Source organism: Trichechus manatus, unplaced genomic scaffold (genome assembly GCF_000243295.1).
Source record: "Trichechus manatus latirostris isolate Lorelei unplaced genomic scaffold, TriManLat1.0 scaffold00002, whole genome shotgun sequence".
Lineage (NCBI taxonomy): Eukaryota > Metazoa > Chordata > Mammalia > Sirenia > Trichechidae > Trichechus > Trichechus manatus.
Window position 1 is genome coordinate 25593776 of NW_004443938.1, and position 19665 is coordinate 25613440.

The 19665-nt window shown below is 36.9% G+C and overlaps 1 protein-coding gene across 4 annotated transcripts in view; it reads right to left on the reverse strand.

Moving 5' to 3' along the window:
• The window catches only part of GRM1 (glutamate metabotropic receptor 1), a 508344-nt gene that overhangs the window by 63878 nt on the left and 424801 nt on the right, over nt 1–19665 (reverse strand). For all 4 annotated transcript variants that reach the window (XM_004368848.1, XM_012554781.2, XM_012554785.2 and 1 more), the window contains 2 exons: nt 16968–17094; nt 135–1065 (listed from right to left, as the gene is read on the reverse strand). In XM_004368848.1, the coding sequence (XP_004368905.1) occupies nt 135–1065; nt 16968–17094 (1058 nt within the window). The remainder of the gene's footprint in view (nt 1–134; nt 1066–16967; nt 17095–19665) is intronic.

Sequence of the window (19665 nt, forward strand, 5' to 3'; positions counted from 1 at the left end):
TGGAAAAAAGAGAAAAGATTAAGAAAGGAAGCAAAAAATGTTAGGGGAATGGAGAAAAATGACTTAGACAAATAGACGAAAATAGAAAAGAGAGACACAGAGAGAAGAGAAACAAACCAGATCAGATAACTCACTTGGCATTCCCCGCCCCTGGTTTCTTTCTTCGGAAGATGTTAAGGAAAGTGTTGGAGTGGCAGGGCAGCTTGCCATCACCAACATGCATGCGGACTACATCAGAGGTGGTGAAGGCACTGCGGACATTTCTCTCAGGCTTCGCAATGATGATGTACATCTTGGGAGTGAACATGCACCCCAGGGCCACCGTCACACTGAGGCTCACTGCAAAGCAGGTAGTGATGATCTTGTAGTTGCTCCCAAAGTAAATGGGCACAAAAGCTAGCCAGATGATGCAGGTGGTGTACATGGTGAAGGCGATATATTTGGCCTCGTTGAAGTTGGCGGGCACGTTGCGGGTCTTGAAGGCATAGTAGGTACAGCTCATGATGAGTAGCCCATTGTAGCCCACAGGGGCCACCACACCCAGATTGCTGGTGTTGCAGATAAGGTAGACTTCTTTGATGCTTGGGTAGGACAGAATGGGCATGGGGGGCTCCATGATGATCAGGGTTACCACCAGTGTTAGCTGCACGCTGATCAGAATTGATGCAATGATCACCTGGGCCCAGGCACTCATGAACCTAGGCTTCCGGGTGCAGATCTTCTTCTTGCTGCCAGCGAGAATGCGTGCAATGCGATTGGTTTTGGTCACTAAAGCAGAGTAGCACATGGCAGAGGAGAGGCCAACCAGGAGGCGCTGGAGGTAGCAGGACGTGGTGGTAGGTTTGGCAATGAGAGTGAAAGGGCACACGTAACCGAGGAAGATGCCAGCTAGGATAATGTAGCAGAGCTCTCGACTGGAAGATTTGACCACTGGTGTGTCCCGGTACAGCACAAAGATGAGGGTGACGAACAAGGTAACAAGGATGCCCAGGCAAGAGAAGGCAATAGCAATGATGGATTCTATGTTGCTCCACTCGAGATAGCGGACAGGAATTGGTTCACAGCCTGTGATCATAAAATCAGTTTTAGAAAGAATCCAAGATTTCCACAGAGCAGAAATGGCAATGCTTACTAATTACTAGCATAGGTATCTTAACATCTTCCATGATTTGTGTTATTTTAATTTTTTTTTAATGGCTCACTATTACACAAAGATACAGCATTGTTTCCCTAGAAAATCATGTCTCCAGACTTAATCTCATTACAAGCCTAATGTGATATACTTGAACCTACAGAAAATCTTTTCTTCCAATATTAGCACTATGAATGCCACCACTTTGTAGATGGAACTTGGTTCTACATTTTCAGACACACAAAAAAAGGAAGATGAATTATGTCTCCAGTAAAGGGTTAAATGAATATTAAATGTAACAAAGTGAATTAATAAGAAATAAACTTAAAAAATTTCATTTTTAAGTAGCAATTGTCCAGAGGTGAGTCCAACTCATAGAAAAGTGTTTTAATCATACATTTAATTTGAATTCTTTAGCAGAATCTGCATTCTTCTGCTTACCACGGAACTCTATATTACTCACCTTAAATCTCACCCCTTTATCCACATATTAACTGTATCTGGCACCTGAGGGTCTTTGAGTTAGCAACCTCTAATAGACTCACCAAAGAAAAATGAAATCTCCCACTCACGTATCTCTTGAAAGGAGAGACTGTTGTGTTCCTAAATGCCTGACTTATCTTATCTTTTCCCTCTAAATTGAGAAGAGAGTTTGTTTTATATTTCAGAATGGAAGAAAAATTTCTCAGGCCCTGGAGGCAAACCCTTCACAGGGTTTTGTGTTTGGTATGGGCCAGTATTTCCCAAATTGTGAGAATAAAAATATTTTCATAAATCTAGAAAAATACTCGTTGTTCTGTAGTCATGGTAGCAAGGAACCACCAGAACCAGTTTTAAGCCTGTTCAATCAACAGCAACTCACCTCAGTGAATGTACTTTTTCATGCCAACCAATCAGTGTCAGACCTTTCTTCTGATAATCAGCCAACCACAGAGACTCACTTCCATAAATCATATGTCAATCAATCAACAGCGCTCCCTTGTGAGTAATCACATTTCTACAGATGATGTCAACCAGTTTATGTATATGAATGCCTGTCAATTCCTGAACTCCATACCTTCCAAAAACCCCATATAAGATCAGCAGTCCTCTCTGCTCAGAGAAACAGTACCCGACATGCATACCTCTCCTTTACTCTAGTAAGCAATACATTCAGCTTTGTATCATAATTTCATGTATTTAGTCTTACCATCCTTTCACATTTCTAGATATTCCACCAAAATAATTTTGAAGGCCCCCATTTGGTAGCATCCTAGGAGATTCTCCAATCAACAGGTTCACTCACTGGGCCCTTTGTGGCCAAACTCTGTCATCTGCCGGGTTGCCAGGTGAGTCTGTCTCAACCACATCCTGAGATCTGACTGGTTTTACTGAGCTCTTGTTGCTGAATTTCTTTGGCTAGCCTAGGATTTGTAATCATGTAGGTCTTTGCATAAGGTTACTAGGCCTATATCTTTGTATTTAATGATTCAGCCTTTTGGTTTTGAGGTGTACCAGTTGCTAATCAGATTTAGGTCTTTTCATAAGGTCAGTGGACATTTTGCTTTAGAGATATACCATTTGATAAACATTTTTCCATTAGTTGCTTATTTCTCTATTGCATTTTGTTTTTGCTGTCGTTTATATGCACAAAATCTTGTTTCGTGTGTTATTTCGTTTAGTTTCAGATTTTCTTTTTCTGTTGAATGTATAAGAGAGTGGTTTATAGAGATCAGATGGAAGAATAGGCCCCAAAAGTCTCCAATCCAAACCGGCCCTAGGTGGTAATGGTTAAAGATCTGTTAGAATGATAGCCAATTTGTGAAAAAGTGATTGTTCAAACATGGCTTCAGGTCCTCTACCCACTGCCTTACGAGTCGATTCCAACCCACAGCAACCCTGTTTCCTCTGGAAAACATAAATGAGGCACTTCCTGCTCTGTCAGTTTGTGAATGATCACTTTTTTGTTTAGTGATTGTGTGGTATTTTCCTATATTCTGTTTGTTCCAGGAACCTAAGATACCATTCATAAACACACACTCTTGATTGATCACAGTGGCCTTGTTTTTGTGTGTATCATGGGTTTGCCTATGTCCCAGTCTCCTCTAACAGCTTCTGTTTCCTATAGAAAATCAAAATTTAATTCTAACTCTTATTTCCTTGATAAATGGCAAGATAATTTATACACACGTATATAAAAATATGTTGCTGTTGTTGTTGTTAGGTGCCATAGAAACAATTTCAACTTATAATGACCCCATGGGACAGAACAGAACTGCCTCATAGAGTTTCCTAGGCAGTAACCTTTACCGGAGCAGATCGCCAGGTCTTTTTTCCCACAGAGCCACTGGGTGGCTTCAAACAACCAAGCTTTCAGTTAGCAGCGGATTGCTTAATCATTGTGCCACCAGGGCTCCTGTATATATATATATATATATATACACACACACACACACACACGTATACCTACACATACGTGCATATATATATGTACATATGCATGTATGTATATGTATACATATACATGTATGTATATTATATGTATACATATACATAAGTATGGAACAGATCCATATTTATGCTTATTTATACTTATTCCGAAGAAAGGTGATCCAAACGAATGTGGAAATTATCAAACAATATCATTACTATCACACACAAGTAAAATTTTGCTGAGGATCATTCAAAAGCGGCTGTAGCAGTATATTGACAGGGAACTGCCAGAAAATTAAACCAGATTCAGAAGAAGACATGGAGCCAGGGATATCATTGCTGATGTCAGATGGAGCCTAGCTAAAAGTAGAGAATACCAGAAAGATGTTTACCTGTGTTTTATTGACTATGCCAAGGCATTCGACTGTGTGGATCATAACAAATTATGGATAACACTGCAAAGAATGGGAATTCCAGAACACTTAATTGTGTTCATGAGGAACCTGCACATAGATCAAGAGGCAGTCATTCAAACAGAAAAACAGGATACTGCATGGTTTAAAGTCAGGAAAGGTGTGTGTCAGGGTTGTACCGTTTCAACATACTTAATCTGTATGCTGAGCAAATAATCAGTGAAGCTGGACTATATGAAGAACAGGGCATCAGGATCAGAGCAAGACTCATTAACAACCTGTGTTATCCATATGACACAACCTTGCTTGTTGAAAGTGAAGAGGACTTGAAGCACTTACTGATGAAGATCAAAGACCACAGCCTTCAGTATGGATTACACCTCAATACAAAGAAAACAAAAATCCTCACAACTGGACCAATAAGCAACATCATGATAAACGGAGAAAAGATTGAAGTTGTCAAGGATTTTGTTTTACTTGAATCCACAACATCCATGGAAGCGATAGTCAAGAAATCAAAGGACACATTGCATAGGGCAAATTTGCTGCAAAAGACCTCTTTAAAGTGTTAAAAAGTAAAGAGACTAAGGTGCACCTGACTCAGGCCATTGTGTTTTCAATCGCCTCATATACACGAGAAAGCTGGACAATGAATGAGGAAGATCAAAGAAGAACTGATGCCTCTGAATTGTGGTGCTGGTGAAGAATACTGAATATACCATGGACTGCCAGAAGAACAAACAAATCTGCCTTGGAAGAAGAACAACCAGAATATTCCTTAGAAGCAAGGATGGCGAGACTTTGTCTTACAAACTTTGGACACGTTACCAGGATGGATCAGTCCCTGGAGAAGGACATCATGCTTGGTAAAGTAGAGGGTCAGTGAAAAAGAGGAAGACCCTGAAAATATGGATTGACATAGTGGCTGCAACAATGGGCTCAGACATAGCAGTGATTGTGAGGATGGTGTAGGACTGGGCAGTGTTTCGTTCTGTTGCATATAGGGTCGCTATGAGTTGGAACCGACTTGATGGCACCTAACAACAACGTATAATATGCATATATTATATATACCCACACACATACATTAAAAAAAAAAACAAAGTAACAATGGCCATTATGTAGGACTATTGATATGTCAAATTCAATAAATTTAAATATTAAAATATTTAAAAGAACTTTAGAAAAAGTAGGAGACAAAAATACCAAATAGCCGAGAGTCAGTTCCTTTAATTGTCATACTGAAGCTGCAAAATACAATTCATGTTCCAATATGGTCTTTCCCAAGGCCTTTGTAACCTTCTAAAGTCTACCCTCTTTGCATTTCTTTTTCTGTGCATTGCTACCTGAACTCCCCTCTCTTCAGAATGTTCACTAGAAAAGAAGATCATATTATAAAACTACTAGAACACAAGTCAGATTTTTAGAAGTTTAATTAAAACCCTGGTCTAGAGCCAAGGTAAGTGCAATAATTAATGATTTTCCTAAACTTCAGGGATATAGGCAAAATATTTGCTACAGAATTCAGGACTTTTATTAGATGCTTATTGTCCTGCACTTCAGATGATCTCTACCAATTAATTCAATTAATTATTAGCCTCTCATGGAGAAAATGTTTTGAAGCAGCAGAGTAGAAAAGAGAAGATTTAAATAACCCAGCTGTGCAAAATTTTAAATATAAAAATAGAAAAGACATTACATAAGGCAATTTCAGAATTTTTTCTTTTAAGGGAAAATTGAATGATGATCCAAAATTGTAAACTAAATAAAGATGTAAGACAGACTTTAGGAAACTTTCAAACATTCTGGGGGAAGACTTAGTAGCTGACATAAAAAGGACCATATTCTGTCTGTAAATGGGCTTACACCTGAATTAGAGGAAAAATCAGATTAAAAAAATAAAAATATTAAAATGTAAAATTTCCAATTTAAGAAATAACCAATATTTGGCTAAACATTTCTAAATAGCCATAAAAAGTAAATTAGCTAGAAGTCAATATAATAATAGCTATTTAGGTAAAACAACTAAAAGGGCTTCTATTTGCTTTGATTTTGGAGACTATATATAAGAAAACCTGTAGATACTGCAAATAGAAGAATCATTTAAAGAAACAATGCACCACATTAGCTAAAATGCAGAAGGACAATTACCCAAAACTCTACAATTACTCAACTCAGTGAAAGACATTGGCACCCAAGAATTCCTTGTCCTTCCTCTAAATTTCCAAGGGGAATAACATAGCTTTCTTTTTGATATGGGTGTATTTATGTCTACCATTAATATCACTGCTAATGTTGTTGTTAGGTGCTGTCCAGTTGGTTCCGACTCAGAGTGACTCTACGTACAACAGAACGAGACAATGCCCAGTCCCGCGCAATCCTCATGATCGTTGTTATGCTTAAGCCCATTGTTGCCACCACTGTGTAAATCCCTCTCCTTGAGGGTCTTCCTCTTTTTTTCCTGACCTTCTACTTTACCAAGCATGATGTACTTATCCAGGGACTGATCTCTCCTAATAACATGTCCTAAGTATGTGAGACGAAGTCTTGCCATCCTTGCTTCTAAGGAGCATTCTCGTTGTACTTCTTCCAAGACAGATTAGTTCATTCTTTCGGCAGTCTATGGTATACTCAATAATCTTCGCCAACATCATAATTCAAAGGCGTCAATTCTTCTTCCGTCATCCTTATTTATTGCCCAACTTTCACACGTAAATGAGGCGACTGAAAAACACCATGGCTTGAGTCAGGCATGCCTTAGTCCTTAAAGTGACATATTTGCTTTCTAACACTTAAAGAGGTCTTTGCAGCAAATTTGCCCAATGCCATATCTCATTTGATTTCTTGACTGCTGCTTCCACGGGTGTTGATTGCGGATCCAAGTAAAATGAAATCCTTGACAACTTCAGTCTTTCCTTCATTTATCATGATGTTGCTTATTGGTCCAAATGTGAGAATTTTTGTTTTCTTTATGTTGAGGTGTAATCCATACTGAAGGCTGTAGTCTTTGATCTTCATCAGTAAGTGCTTCAAGTCCTCTTCACTTTCAGCAAGCAAGGTTGTGTCATCCATATAACGTAGGTTGTTAACAACTCTTCCCCCAATCCTGATGCCATGTTCTTCTTCATTTAGTCCAGCTTCACTGATTATTTTCTCAGCATACAGATTGAATAAGCATGGTGAAAGAGTACAACCTTGGCACACACCCTTCCTGACTTTAAACCACTCAGTATCCCCTTGTTCTGTTTGAACGACTGCCTATTGGTCCATGCACAGGTTCTTTATGAGCACAATTAAGTGTTCTGGAATTCTCATTCTTCGTAATGTTATCCATAATTTGTTATGATCCACACAGTCCAATGCTTTGGCATAGTCAATTAAACACAGGTAAACATCTTTCTGGTATTCTCTGATTTCAGTCAGGATCCATCTGACATCAGCAATGATATCCCCGGTTCCACGTCCTCTTCTGAATCCGGCTTGAATTTCTGGCAGTTCCCTGTCAATGGACTGCTGCAGCAGCTTTTGAATGATCTTCAGCAAAATTTTACTTGCACGCGATATTAATGATATTGTTCAATAATTTCCGCATTCTGTTTGATCACCTTTCTTTGGAATAGGCATAACTATGGATCTCTTCCAGTCAGTTGGCCAGGTAGCTGTCTTCCAAATTCCTTGGGGAATAGGATATCAGATACCTTGGTTTAATAAAACCACTCAAATAGCAAAAATCTCTAACAGTCCTATGTCCCAGCCTATCACTGATACATTGAGATTATTATTAGAATTTTTCTCTTTTTTTTCCTGTGACACAACACCTACAAATTTAATAGGGAAGATCTACTTCTAGACAAGATGTACTACAGTTCCTACACATGATTAAATTATATCTGCTGTAGACATGAGGATACGTAACAAAAAACAAATCAGCTTTCATCCCAGAATCATTATGGACAAAAATCTTCATGGAAATAGGAAAACTTATTGGAGCAGAGCACATAACCGTATAGATTATCATAGGTACCTAGGTCATAATCCTTCTTGATAGTTAGATAGATAAATAGAGAGATATGAAATTGCTGCACCATGCTCTAAGTGTACTAACTCAACAACATGGCATAGACCAAAGAACCATTGTCCATTGTGGTAGGCAGCTTCTGAGATGATTCCCAATGATCTACACCTCCTGATGTTCACATCTTTGTGTAATACCCTCCCCTTGAGTATGAACAGGATCTGTCACTTGCTTCTATTCAATAGAATATAGCAAAATTGATGGGAATGTCACTTCCATGATAAGGTTTCGTAAGATAATGATTTTCACTTTGCTAGCAGACACTCTCTTGCTGGTTCTGATGAAGCAAGATGCCATGTTAGCAAGGCCCACATGGTAAAAAACTTATGGCAGGCCCCACCCAACAGCCACCAAAAAAAATGAGGTGCTCAGTCTAACAGCCTTAAGGAACTATATCCTTCAAACAATCATATTAAGTGAGCTCGGCAGTGGATCCTTTCCCAATCAAGCCTTTAGATCACACTCCATCTCTAGCTGACATCTTGATTGCAGCCTTATAAAAAGTCATAAAGCAGAAGACTCAGCTGAACTGTGCCAAAATTCCTGACTCACAGAAATTGTGAATTAATAAGTGTATGTTGTTTCAAGCTTCTAAAGTTTGGGGTAATTTTTTATACAGTAACAAATAACTAATTTACCCCTTAAAAAGTCAACCCCTTAATTCACTAACCAATGCTTAGTCTCCTTGCTTAAGGGCAATTACAAGCATAAGCTAAATTAGTGAAAATGTCTTCAGATCTTATACTAGGTCTTTAAATCTAATGTTACTGTATGCAATGAGTCCCTATTACTAACAAGAAACACTATTTTCTACTATATAGTTAACTAATTATGAGTCATTGCTACTTTTCCTTCCCATATTACTATCCACTGATGTAATGCTCATCACAATGCAGCAACTCTATACTATTTAATCAGTGAAGGAGAATTTCAGAATTGTATTTATGTCATCCAAAAAGTATTCATTCTCAGAACAGAATTTTGGACACTCCAGTACTAAATCTTGACTTAATACTGTCTTGTTATGGGTCTTATAATAAAAATAAAAGGGGAACTTTCTAGGCTTGATATGCAACAAGTAATCCAGTAAATTTTATAAAATCCAATACTTTACCACAATCTAAATTTTTTTCTAATGACTGAATTGTGGCCCTCTCTTTGGCATATCAAGTTGCTAAAATATATAAGTATTTATATAAACTAAAAAGTGGAATGCTTTCAGAATAATTCATTTATTTAATACTATGGAACAAGAATGTGGTTTAAATTTATAAATTTATAAATATTTATAAATAAACTATTTATAAATAAACAATAATACAAATTTACTTGATGTCTTGATGTTACTTAAAATAGTCGCTGTCATAAGTGTTGAGATTCCCAGTAAAGAAAGTACTACATATTTTTATGCAAATAATGTGCACTTTCTATGTTTGTTTGCCAACATCTCCCTCCCTCCATGAGGTATGTTCATAAGCACCGCTATGCCAATTTTTTTTAAATGTTGCTGCAAAAAAAAGATTAGCATAATGCACTTATGAAAATACCTCATGGGGGAAGGAGGAAGTTGCCAAACAAATGTAGAAGGTATGTGTTATTTGCATAAAAATGCGGTATAGAAATTATATACACTAAAAATAGTTTATAAATAAAACAGAAATATTTTAAAGACCATCATGCTAGACAGACTGCTCTGATCAAAGTCTTTACAGAAAAGTCTCACGTAAAACAACAATAATCATAACAAATCCATGGAGAAGTTCAAGGATTCTATTATAGACATACAAAATTGGCCAGGAAAAATCTGAAAAACAAAATAAAACAAAATACCCCAATGATTGTGTTGTAAGATCCACAAGAATAATATCTGGCAAAACCAGAATGGCTATCTGGTAGCATCAGATAAAATTTCCAGTGAACACTGATAAAATCCTCCATGAACCAACTTACTCCAGTTGGGACAACTGGCCACAAAATTAAACAGTGACGAGAAAATTTTTTAAGGATGGCAGAGGACGTAGCCAGCTCATACCTCATCTATAATTAAATGAATCTGGAAAAATTGTGAAGATGAGGCGTGGACTACAACAAGGCAAAAGGACCCTTTGAGCATTCCAAATGGATTTTATACAGTTGCCTCCTTCTATGGTTTATGAATACGTGTGTTTATTTTCTGGACAGGTTGAAATATTCCTCTGTTGAAAAGCCACAATACTCACAATGGATAAAATATGATTAGATTTTGAGTTTCCTAGCTAGAACATTTCAACTTATCAACCCAGTGATGGGGGAACATTTTATGGAAGCAGTTACTCATGACTTTAAACTACACCAGGCTGCCTTCATCACTCCTAATCGTCTAGAAAAATGAAAGAAAACTTAATACCACTAAGGGCTACACCCATCAGTGATTCTAAACTGATGTTCTGCAGACAGCCTGCAGAAGAAGGCCCTCGGAAGTTGTCCTTTAACCCAGGAACTCTGGAGCAAGCTGATAACCACACCAAGCAAACAGCCTCTGTGCAAAACCATTATGAGAAGATTCCTGTATGGATCACACTCCTTTTCTTATACTCTTGTTTATTCATACTTTTCTTCTTTACTGACTTGAAGTTACAGAAATCCAATTCAGTCTTTAATGTGCCCCTTACTAGTAATAATAACTTGTCTAAGCCTAGACTTTACTAGAGATATCATCACTCTAACTCAATAATCCTGTTATATCAAGCTATTGTTAGAAGAGTCAATCTGAGAAATATAATAGTGTGTTACACTTTTACTAATAATGATAATCTTTGTATATACAAAAATTTCACGAGTTCAGATATCTGAAAGGATTCTAAAGCTTCCACAGAATGTACTCATGTAATTTTTTTTTTTTAATTAAAAACCAAATGGTATAATACAGTGACAAAGAGAGTGAAGATCAGCAACAAGGGATCAATGGATATTCAGGTGCAAGCTCTCTAGGGTTGTTATTCATACTCAGATATACTTTGTCTCTGTATTGAACTATCAAGATCTGTGAAATATTGACATTGAGATAGTGCAAGGCAGAAGTTCGAAGTTTGAACTTTGAACATCATTTGAACATCACAGCATAAATCCCATTCCCTTTAACATGAGTCAAAGACAGACATTCAGGCATCCTCCTAAAGCGATCACAGAGCTCTCACAGTAAAATAACCCTATCCTACACAGTACACAATGGAAGAAAAATGTCCTTATGCTAGAAGAATGGATATAAGTATTCTTGGGTTGTAATAGTAAAAGTTTCTCATGACAATATCCAAAACAACATACCTACAACTCCACTATGATTCCTGTATCTCTTTTGAAAATCCTACATTCTTTTTCTATGTGGAAACCAGGTTTTTCAATAGCCAACCCGCAAATAAAGTTAATTTTTTTGTAGGAGTATTAATTAGGCTATTCCTAGGGTACGCCTTCCTACCACTCTCAGTGAGTTATATCTCCTTACAAAGAGTACAAAGGAATAAAACACTTCCTGAAAGAAGACTCTTGAGGATAATGACTCTATCCGCAAGAGTTAGCAACTTGAGTTTCTGGTTGGTATCAACATTTTCTCCCTTGTATGAGCACAGCAAACCAGTTTAACTTCCTTAACCCGAGTAGTTATGGATAACAGAAAGTTTTGGATTTGCTTTTGGCCAACGAGGGGGTCACTATGAGTAGGAATCCACTCGAAGGAACACAGCACAAATATCACAACCAGGAGGGACATCTGCATATTTACTAACACTTCATGTTGTGCTTGGTTTAACAATATGCGTGAAATGTTGTTGTTTTTTTTAGGTGCCCATGTGACAGAGTAGAACTGCCCCATAAAGTTTTCTTGGCTGTAATCTTTATGGAATGGAGCCCTGTGGTGCAACGGTTAAGCACTTGGCTGCAAACAGAAAGGCTGGAGGTTTGAAAACACCCAGCTGCTCTGGGGAAGAAAGAAAGCCCTGGCAATCTGCTTCCAGAAAGACTATAGCCAAGAAAACCCTATGGGGCAGTTCTACCCTGTCACTTGGGGTCACTATGAGTCAGAACTGACTCAACGGCACCCAACACAACAACAATCTTTATGGGAGAAGGTCACCAGGTTTTTTTCCCGTAGAGCTGCTGGGTAGGTTCAAACCACCAACCTTTCGGTTAGCAATCCAGCGCTTAACGATTTGTACCACTATGGCTCCTTATGGGTGACATAGAGCAATCTATATCTAAGTTAAAATAGATAACCACACAAGGAGTCCTTGGGATTTGTTATCTTGTTCAAGCCTGGGAAATCTTGGATCATTCACCTGCATACCCCCAGTTTCTCACAAAATGTCTGGCCCAAAGCAGGCTCTAGTGCCTTCAGTAAAATTAAATGAATGAGTAGATAGTAGTGTGAGAAGTCACAGCAACCATTGGAATAGGGAAAAATAGTTAAAATTAGCTAATTTCTATAACTTAGTATTTTCTAATTTTCACCGGGAAAATTTAGTGCAGTCTGCATCTTTGAAGAATCTTCTTAAATTATTTGACTTATTTTAAGAAATAAGACTATTGAATTACATGTAATTGGTCCCATGAATCATTAAACTACTCTCAAGTTATATATCATGGTAGAAGAGATCCCTATTTATGAATTATAAGAAACAAAGTGTGAAATTTAAAAGCTGAATTAAAAATATTCATTTTCCTGAGAAGATATGAGAAACTTAACAACTTCTCCAAAAGAATTTCCCCAATATGCCAATTTTTCTTTATAGCCAAATGTAACATATTGTAATGAAAATATACATTCACTTATAAGCCTGTTTTTTTTTCATTAATGTCAGACTCTTTAGAGCATAGGTAGAAAGTAGCTATCTCATACAATATTTTTAAGTATACTTTAACAAATTCTACTTTCAGTAAGAAATGCCATTTTCCAAAGAAGGATGGTTTCTCATTTTCACTAAAATTCAGTCAAAATATCTGCCCCTGAAAACAAAACACCTACTTAAAGGCAATGCATTTACTCTTCTGAGTATTTCTACTAATTTTGGGTATTCTGTTCCTGTTGGTTTTCCTTTTCACACCTACCGCTAACCAACAACACATTGCCATGTATTGCGTGCTTGCTCTGTGCCTGACATGGCACCAAGGGGCAAGTGTGATCTCATTGTCCATTCATGTATGAGACTGAAAGGAATTTGAAACAATAGGGATCATTAATACATAGATAAAAATTAGTACAGGATATGTATATTCTGGAAGACCATAAAAATAAGATTTGCAAAATAGTCTGGATATTCTGATCCAAGAGTGACTGCTTGCCCATTGTTATTAGCTAAAGGAAGAATCTGAGCTGTTGCCTAGTTCAATTTACTTGAATATTACAAGTGACTTTTGCACACATGATAGACGATAGTACGTTAAATCTTTAGAATGATAATTGCATTAATATCCAGGCAAGGAGGATATCTTTTTATACTGTACCAAGTTAAAGAGTCGTAATCATTGCTGGTGATCATTCAATAGTGGACAGATGAGGTACACACAGTGGAGGACCTCCAGGGAGGAAAATATCTGACTTTGTTTTCTTTTTGAAGAGTCCAGCTCCTGATTAAAAACCTATGTGTGATTTGTCAGGCCTGACCACAGGCAATTACAAAGGTTTTACCCAGCAGGCCACAGGGTGAAAACTATCCTCCATAATCAGACTTGGTGCACAGCCAGTGCATTGCAGTCTCTAAAAGGAGTCAGCCAAGGACTCGGGCCCCTTGACCAGCCATGCTCTCTTCCATATCTGCATGCCTAGTCCAGGTACCTCAATATGGAGTTCTCTTTATCAAGGGCCTTTGGCAGAGACCTTCCTCAGGTGCCTCTGCTGAAGCCTCCTTAATGGGAGAAGGTGGGTGGGGGGTCCTTGAAGACACTGTTTCCCTACTCTGTCACAGTACTCACTCAGTTCTTTTCCACCACTACCCCTCCCCTGCTCCGAGGTCCATAAAACCGCAGGAGCCTTTTTTTTGGGACTTCCTCAGCAGTAAGATGGTCCCCACATCTGCACTGATCAATCTGACCCTCACCTGGGCACTGTTCCTGTAGAAATATGGCATAGGGGATAGCCTGTGCTATCTCAGGTTTGACCTCTTGCTTGTACTCTTGTTTATCATTGATTGCTTTTAATCAATTAAAGACTTGATTGTTACTTGCATTTTGACTTGTCTTAATCAGCTACTTCAGACACTTGGCAGCTCAGTATAGCTCTCTCAGCTCAGCTCAACTCCCTGACACCTTTATTACAAAATATATTTTTAAAATGTTTTTACTGTTTTAATAATATTTTTCAATAGAATAGAAGCTGTTTTCCATTCATGAGACAAATCTTAATTAAAATGAATACTGAGCAGTGAGAACAATGCATTGGGGAAAATTTCAAAGAATGTAGACAAGAGAAACACTCTTGTATCTCAAAGCCAGGACTTCAGACTTCTAAGATTGGCTTGAGAAAGAGTTCAGTTTTGTCTTTGAGACTTTTCGTAGGTCAGCTGGGGGTCTCAGCTGAATAGCAGAGAGGAATGACTATTAAGTCAACCCCAGTTCTCAAACAAAATAGAGACCTAAGGAGACTTGCTTACTCAAGAAAAAGAGGTGAGCAGAGAGCACAGACTATGTAGGAGGAGAAAGATTTCAAAGAAAGACAAATTTTGCAGGGGAGGGAAAGTTTGGGGCCAAAGGAGGTTGGAAAAACTTTTCCAAGCCAGACTAGTCCATGACCTCAACCACAAGATAAACATTACGATGAGAGAGCATTAGACCCACAGGTAAAAAACCTGGATTCTTACTGTGGTTTCTGTATTAAGTAATCAGGTTGACCTAGGTGAGCCCCTTCTCTCTGATTGTCTCACTTTAACAAACACTTATTAAGCATCTATTATGTTCAAGGCACTAGATATGCTCCAGGACAGTTTCTCAGTGGGTGGAACAAGGACTAAATACATCAGAACCTGCTAGGTCCCACTCTAGAAATACTGAATAGGAATCTCTGGAGGTGAGTAATTCTTGGGTAATTTTTAGGCACATTAAAGTTTGAGAACCAGTTTTCAGCTAGAGAATAAAAAGTGAGTGAGATTCAGTCTGTACTTTCAAAAACATTCTGATTTAATTTCCTTTAAAAAAAAAAAAGGCTTTTGTTCTAGATGATTTATGAAACCTTTCTGACACTCGTTTTAGTTTAATTTTTTTTTCCAGTAAGATGAACAGTTTGTGAGGTACTCTCAATTAATAACTTTAATTATTTGACAGGGTTTTACTTACCCAGTCATTTTCAATGTGTTTTGAATAAGCCATGTAATTTCCTTGTATACTGTTATTTGGAAACAAGTTAAAAACAAACAAAAAAGTCAAATAACAACCGGGAATGTTACGCTCTTTGATAATTTCCCACAGCACCCATGGAGGCACGGGATCAGGAGTCCGTGAACTGGGTTCAGCCTACAACTCGTTATGTGAACTTGGGCACATTACTTTGTCTCTCTAGCTTCCTCTTTCTGAGATGAGGGGTTAGACTACTCTGATGACAAAGTCTCTATGTCTCTATCACTCCTTAAATTTGTGAATAATATTTGTATAACACCTCTCATCTGTGAGCTTGTTATTAAAACCCAAAAAACAAACCTGTTGCCATGAAGTCAATTCTGACTCATAGCAACCCTATAGGACAGAGTAGAACTGCCCCATAGGGTTCCCATGGCTGTAATCTTTACAGAAGCATACTGCCACGTCTTTCTCCCTTGGAGTGGCTAGTGGGTTTAAACTGACCTTTAGGTTAGCAGCTGAGTGCTTAACCACTGGGCCACCAGGGCTCCTCCAGGTTGTATCGGGGTCAGTGAAAAACAAAATTCATACATATGAACCTTGCTCTTAGGAAACATCAACTGATATAATCAATCCATCTGAGTCCCATTGATTTTGCTAGTGAACCATTGCTTACATTCATTTATTCCCCTCCATTGCTACTGCAGCTGCCCTAGTCCATGCCCTTTGAAAGTACTCACTTGGGCCAATGTAATAGCTTCCTAACTTCTGTGTGTAACATTGTCTCTCTACACTCCTCCATACTGCCACCAGAGGCACCTTTCTGAAACACAGATACCATGATGTCATTCACCACTTGAAAATCTTCACTCGTTCTCCTGGGCTTAAAGCCAAATTCCAAACACTTAGGAAGAGGTCATACAAAGGCCCTTTACCATCACTGCCAGAGCACTTGTCCAGCCTCATTTCTTGGTTTCTCTTCTACCTATCTCCACCCAACCCCAAATACTTGTTCCACGGTTTTCCCCAAATGTATTATAAGCTTTCATGTTTCCCATGTTCTACTTTCTGTCTGGAGTTCCTTTCATCACTTTGTATGCCTAACAAGCATTAAATTACTTTATAAATATGTCTATTATATTAATAATTTTGTTAAATTATATTTTTTCCACATTCTTCCCTGATGCATTTTAAGCAAAATAAAATCTGGGACTATGTTTCTTTTATCTGTGCACGTGCACTTTTAGGGCCTACAATAATACCCTCACACACAGTAGACACTAAAGAAATGTTTTTAAACATTAACATAAAATCAGGTGACTGGAAATACCTGCAAATACAATTTTTAAAGAGAAAAACAGAAAATAACTCTATAACAGAATATCCTACCACACTTCAATTCACTTTTATTTAGATTTAAACGAATTCTCGTTTCCAATATAGATCATAGATAACTCAGAAGAGAGTTGTGCTTATTCTCTGACATGAGCAAAATAAAGTGTACTCTGTAAGTGAACACTGAAAAGGACATGAACGAATCACTCACATGCTGTAACTGGAGCACGGCTTTGGAGGAATGAGCACCCTAGAAAGACCAATAACCACGGAAAAGGTGTACAAGTGAGGCTGCTCCTACCTGTTAGATCTGCATTGGGCCACCACCCCAAGTCGCAAGCTTTGCAGGTGAACTCATCTTGCACATATTCATTCTCCTTGCAGGCTGTACAAATCCAGCAGCAGCTCACTTCCCCTTTCCGTATGACCTGCAACATAGGGATATTTTATATCTCTTAAAGATGCTTTCTCCAGAAAGGCTTCTATTTCAGATGAGGACTGGTTTTCGTACTATGATTTAAAAAAAAAAAAAAATTGAAAAAGATTTTACATGCTAAAAAACCTTAAGAAGGTTGTTTGGAATATACCTCATTCTCTTTAGACTTCAGATATGAATGTCAATTCATTCCATTCTGGGTTTGGAGGCTTTTCAGTAAAAATTTATTTTATAAAATGAAATGATTACACATTCTAGCAGAGTTAAAAATGCAACAATTCAATTTTATCCTTGTTTCTATTAATACTTATTATTCTCAGAAATGTAAGATTTATGCATTTTTTTCTTCTCTGAAAAATCAAGTAGTGTTTACCACAAACGTTCCTATATAATAAGACCACATTAATTCATAAAAACTGAGGAATTACGAAATTTTGTTGTAATCATGAAAGTCTAAGTTACAGACAATTTCTTTCAAAAGTAACTTTATACACATAAAAACAAATTGATGGCTAAGAAGTATAAGCAATTATTCACATTTTCAATCTGCTTAGTAAGAGTTTAATACTTAACACAAAAATAAACATCATAACACATTGTAATTAAAGGGAAGTTTTGTTTTTTTTTTTGTCAGTACATAATTAGTTCTTGCTTTTATGTCCAATTGGGGTCCTGGCAGCACAGTGGTTAAGAGTTCAGCTGCTAACCAAAAGGTCAGCAGTTTGAATCCACCAGCTGCTCCTTGGAAATCCTATGGGGCCATTCTACTCTGTCTTACACGGTCGCTATGAGTCAGAATCGACTCGATGGCAATGGTTTTCTTTTTTTTTGATTGACAATTTCTACCTTTTATTGAAGTATTTAGTACGTTTACAATTTAATATAATTATCACTGTGGTTGGATTTAAATCTATCATCTTGTTAGGTTTTCTTCTGTCTGTCCCATCTGTTCTTTCTCTTTTTTCCCCTGTTTTTCTGCATCTTCTGGATTAAATGACAACTTTTTATTGTTCCATTTTATCTCTAATAGGGGCTCACTAGCTAAGCCTGTTTGTTTTATTGTTTTAGTGGTTGTTCGAGAGTTGACAATATGTACCATCAACTTATCACAGTCTATATTTAGATAATATTATACACTTTATATACAATGTAAGAACCCTACAGCAATATTCTTCCATTCTGCCCCCATGCTTTGTGTTACTGTTGTAATACATTTTACTATACATACTTTATAACCCCCGTAGTGCATTGTTATTATTTTTGCTTTAAACAGTCAATTATCTTTGCAATACATTTTTGAAATTAAAAAAATTATTGTTTTATGTGTAACACACATAACACATATACATTTACCATTTCTGGTCTTTTCCTTCCTTTTTTTTTTAAATCTGGTATCATTTTCTTCTGTCTGAAGAACTTTTTTTTAACATTTATTGTAGTTCTGGTCTGAGAATTCTAACTAATCTCAGCTTTTATTTGCTTGAAAAATATTTTAACTTGCTTTCACTTTTGAAAAATATTTTCACGTGGTATTGAAGCTTAGATTGACTTTTTTTTTTTCCTTTCAATGTTTTAAAGACGTCATTCCACTGACCTTGAGAATAAAATTCTAGGTTGAAATTTTTTTTTCTTCAAAAATTCATTTTTCTCACTTTGTTTATAGTTGTTTTTTTTTTTTAGTTTCAACCATTTTTTGTGGTAAATACGTTTGTAACAAAACTTTTACCATTTCAACATTCTTCAGTGTGCAATTTAGTGACATTAATTGTATTCATCATGTTGTGTGACCATGAGAAGTCTGCTGTAATTCCTATTTTGTTCTTCTGTATGTAACGTGCATTTTTTTTTTTAATCTGGCTGCTATTAAAAATTTTCTTTTTAGCACTTTTTTCCCAATTTAATTATGTTTTCTTTATGTTTATGTTCCTTGGGATTTTTTTTAGCTTCATGGATCTGGGGTTTATATTTTTCATTACATTTGAAACATTTCAGCCATTATTTCTTCAAGTATTTCTTCTTGCCTGCGTCTCTCTCCTGTTCTTCTGAGGCTTCAGTTGTCCACAAGAAATAACTCTTAATATTACTATTCAAGTTACTGAGATTCTGGTCAGTTCCTCTTTTTTTTTTCTCTCTCTCTCTCTCTCTTTCTGTGCCTCATTTGGCTGCTTTCTATTTCTGTGTTTTTAAATTCACTGATCTTTTCTTCTATAATCTTAATATGCTGCCAATCCCATCCATTAAAATAATCTTTTTTAATATTTTATTGTTCATCTCTAGAAGTTCCATTTAGTTCTTTGTTTTATATCTTCTATTTGTCTTCTCATTATATTTATGTTTTCTTGTTAGTTTTTTAACATGTGTAGAGTAGATGTTTTAATGTCCTTTATTGCTAATTCTATCATCAATATTATTTCTGGGACTGATTGATTTTTCTCCTGGTAAAGTGTCATATTTTTACACTTTGTTATATTTCTGAAATTTTTTTACCAGATGTTGGACACTGTGTACATTAAGATGTAGAGTGATGTATATATAATTTTTTTTAATTTTTTATTTATTTTTT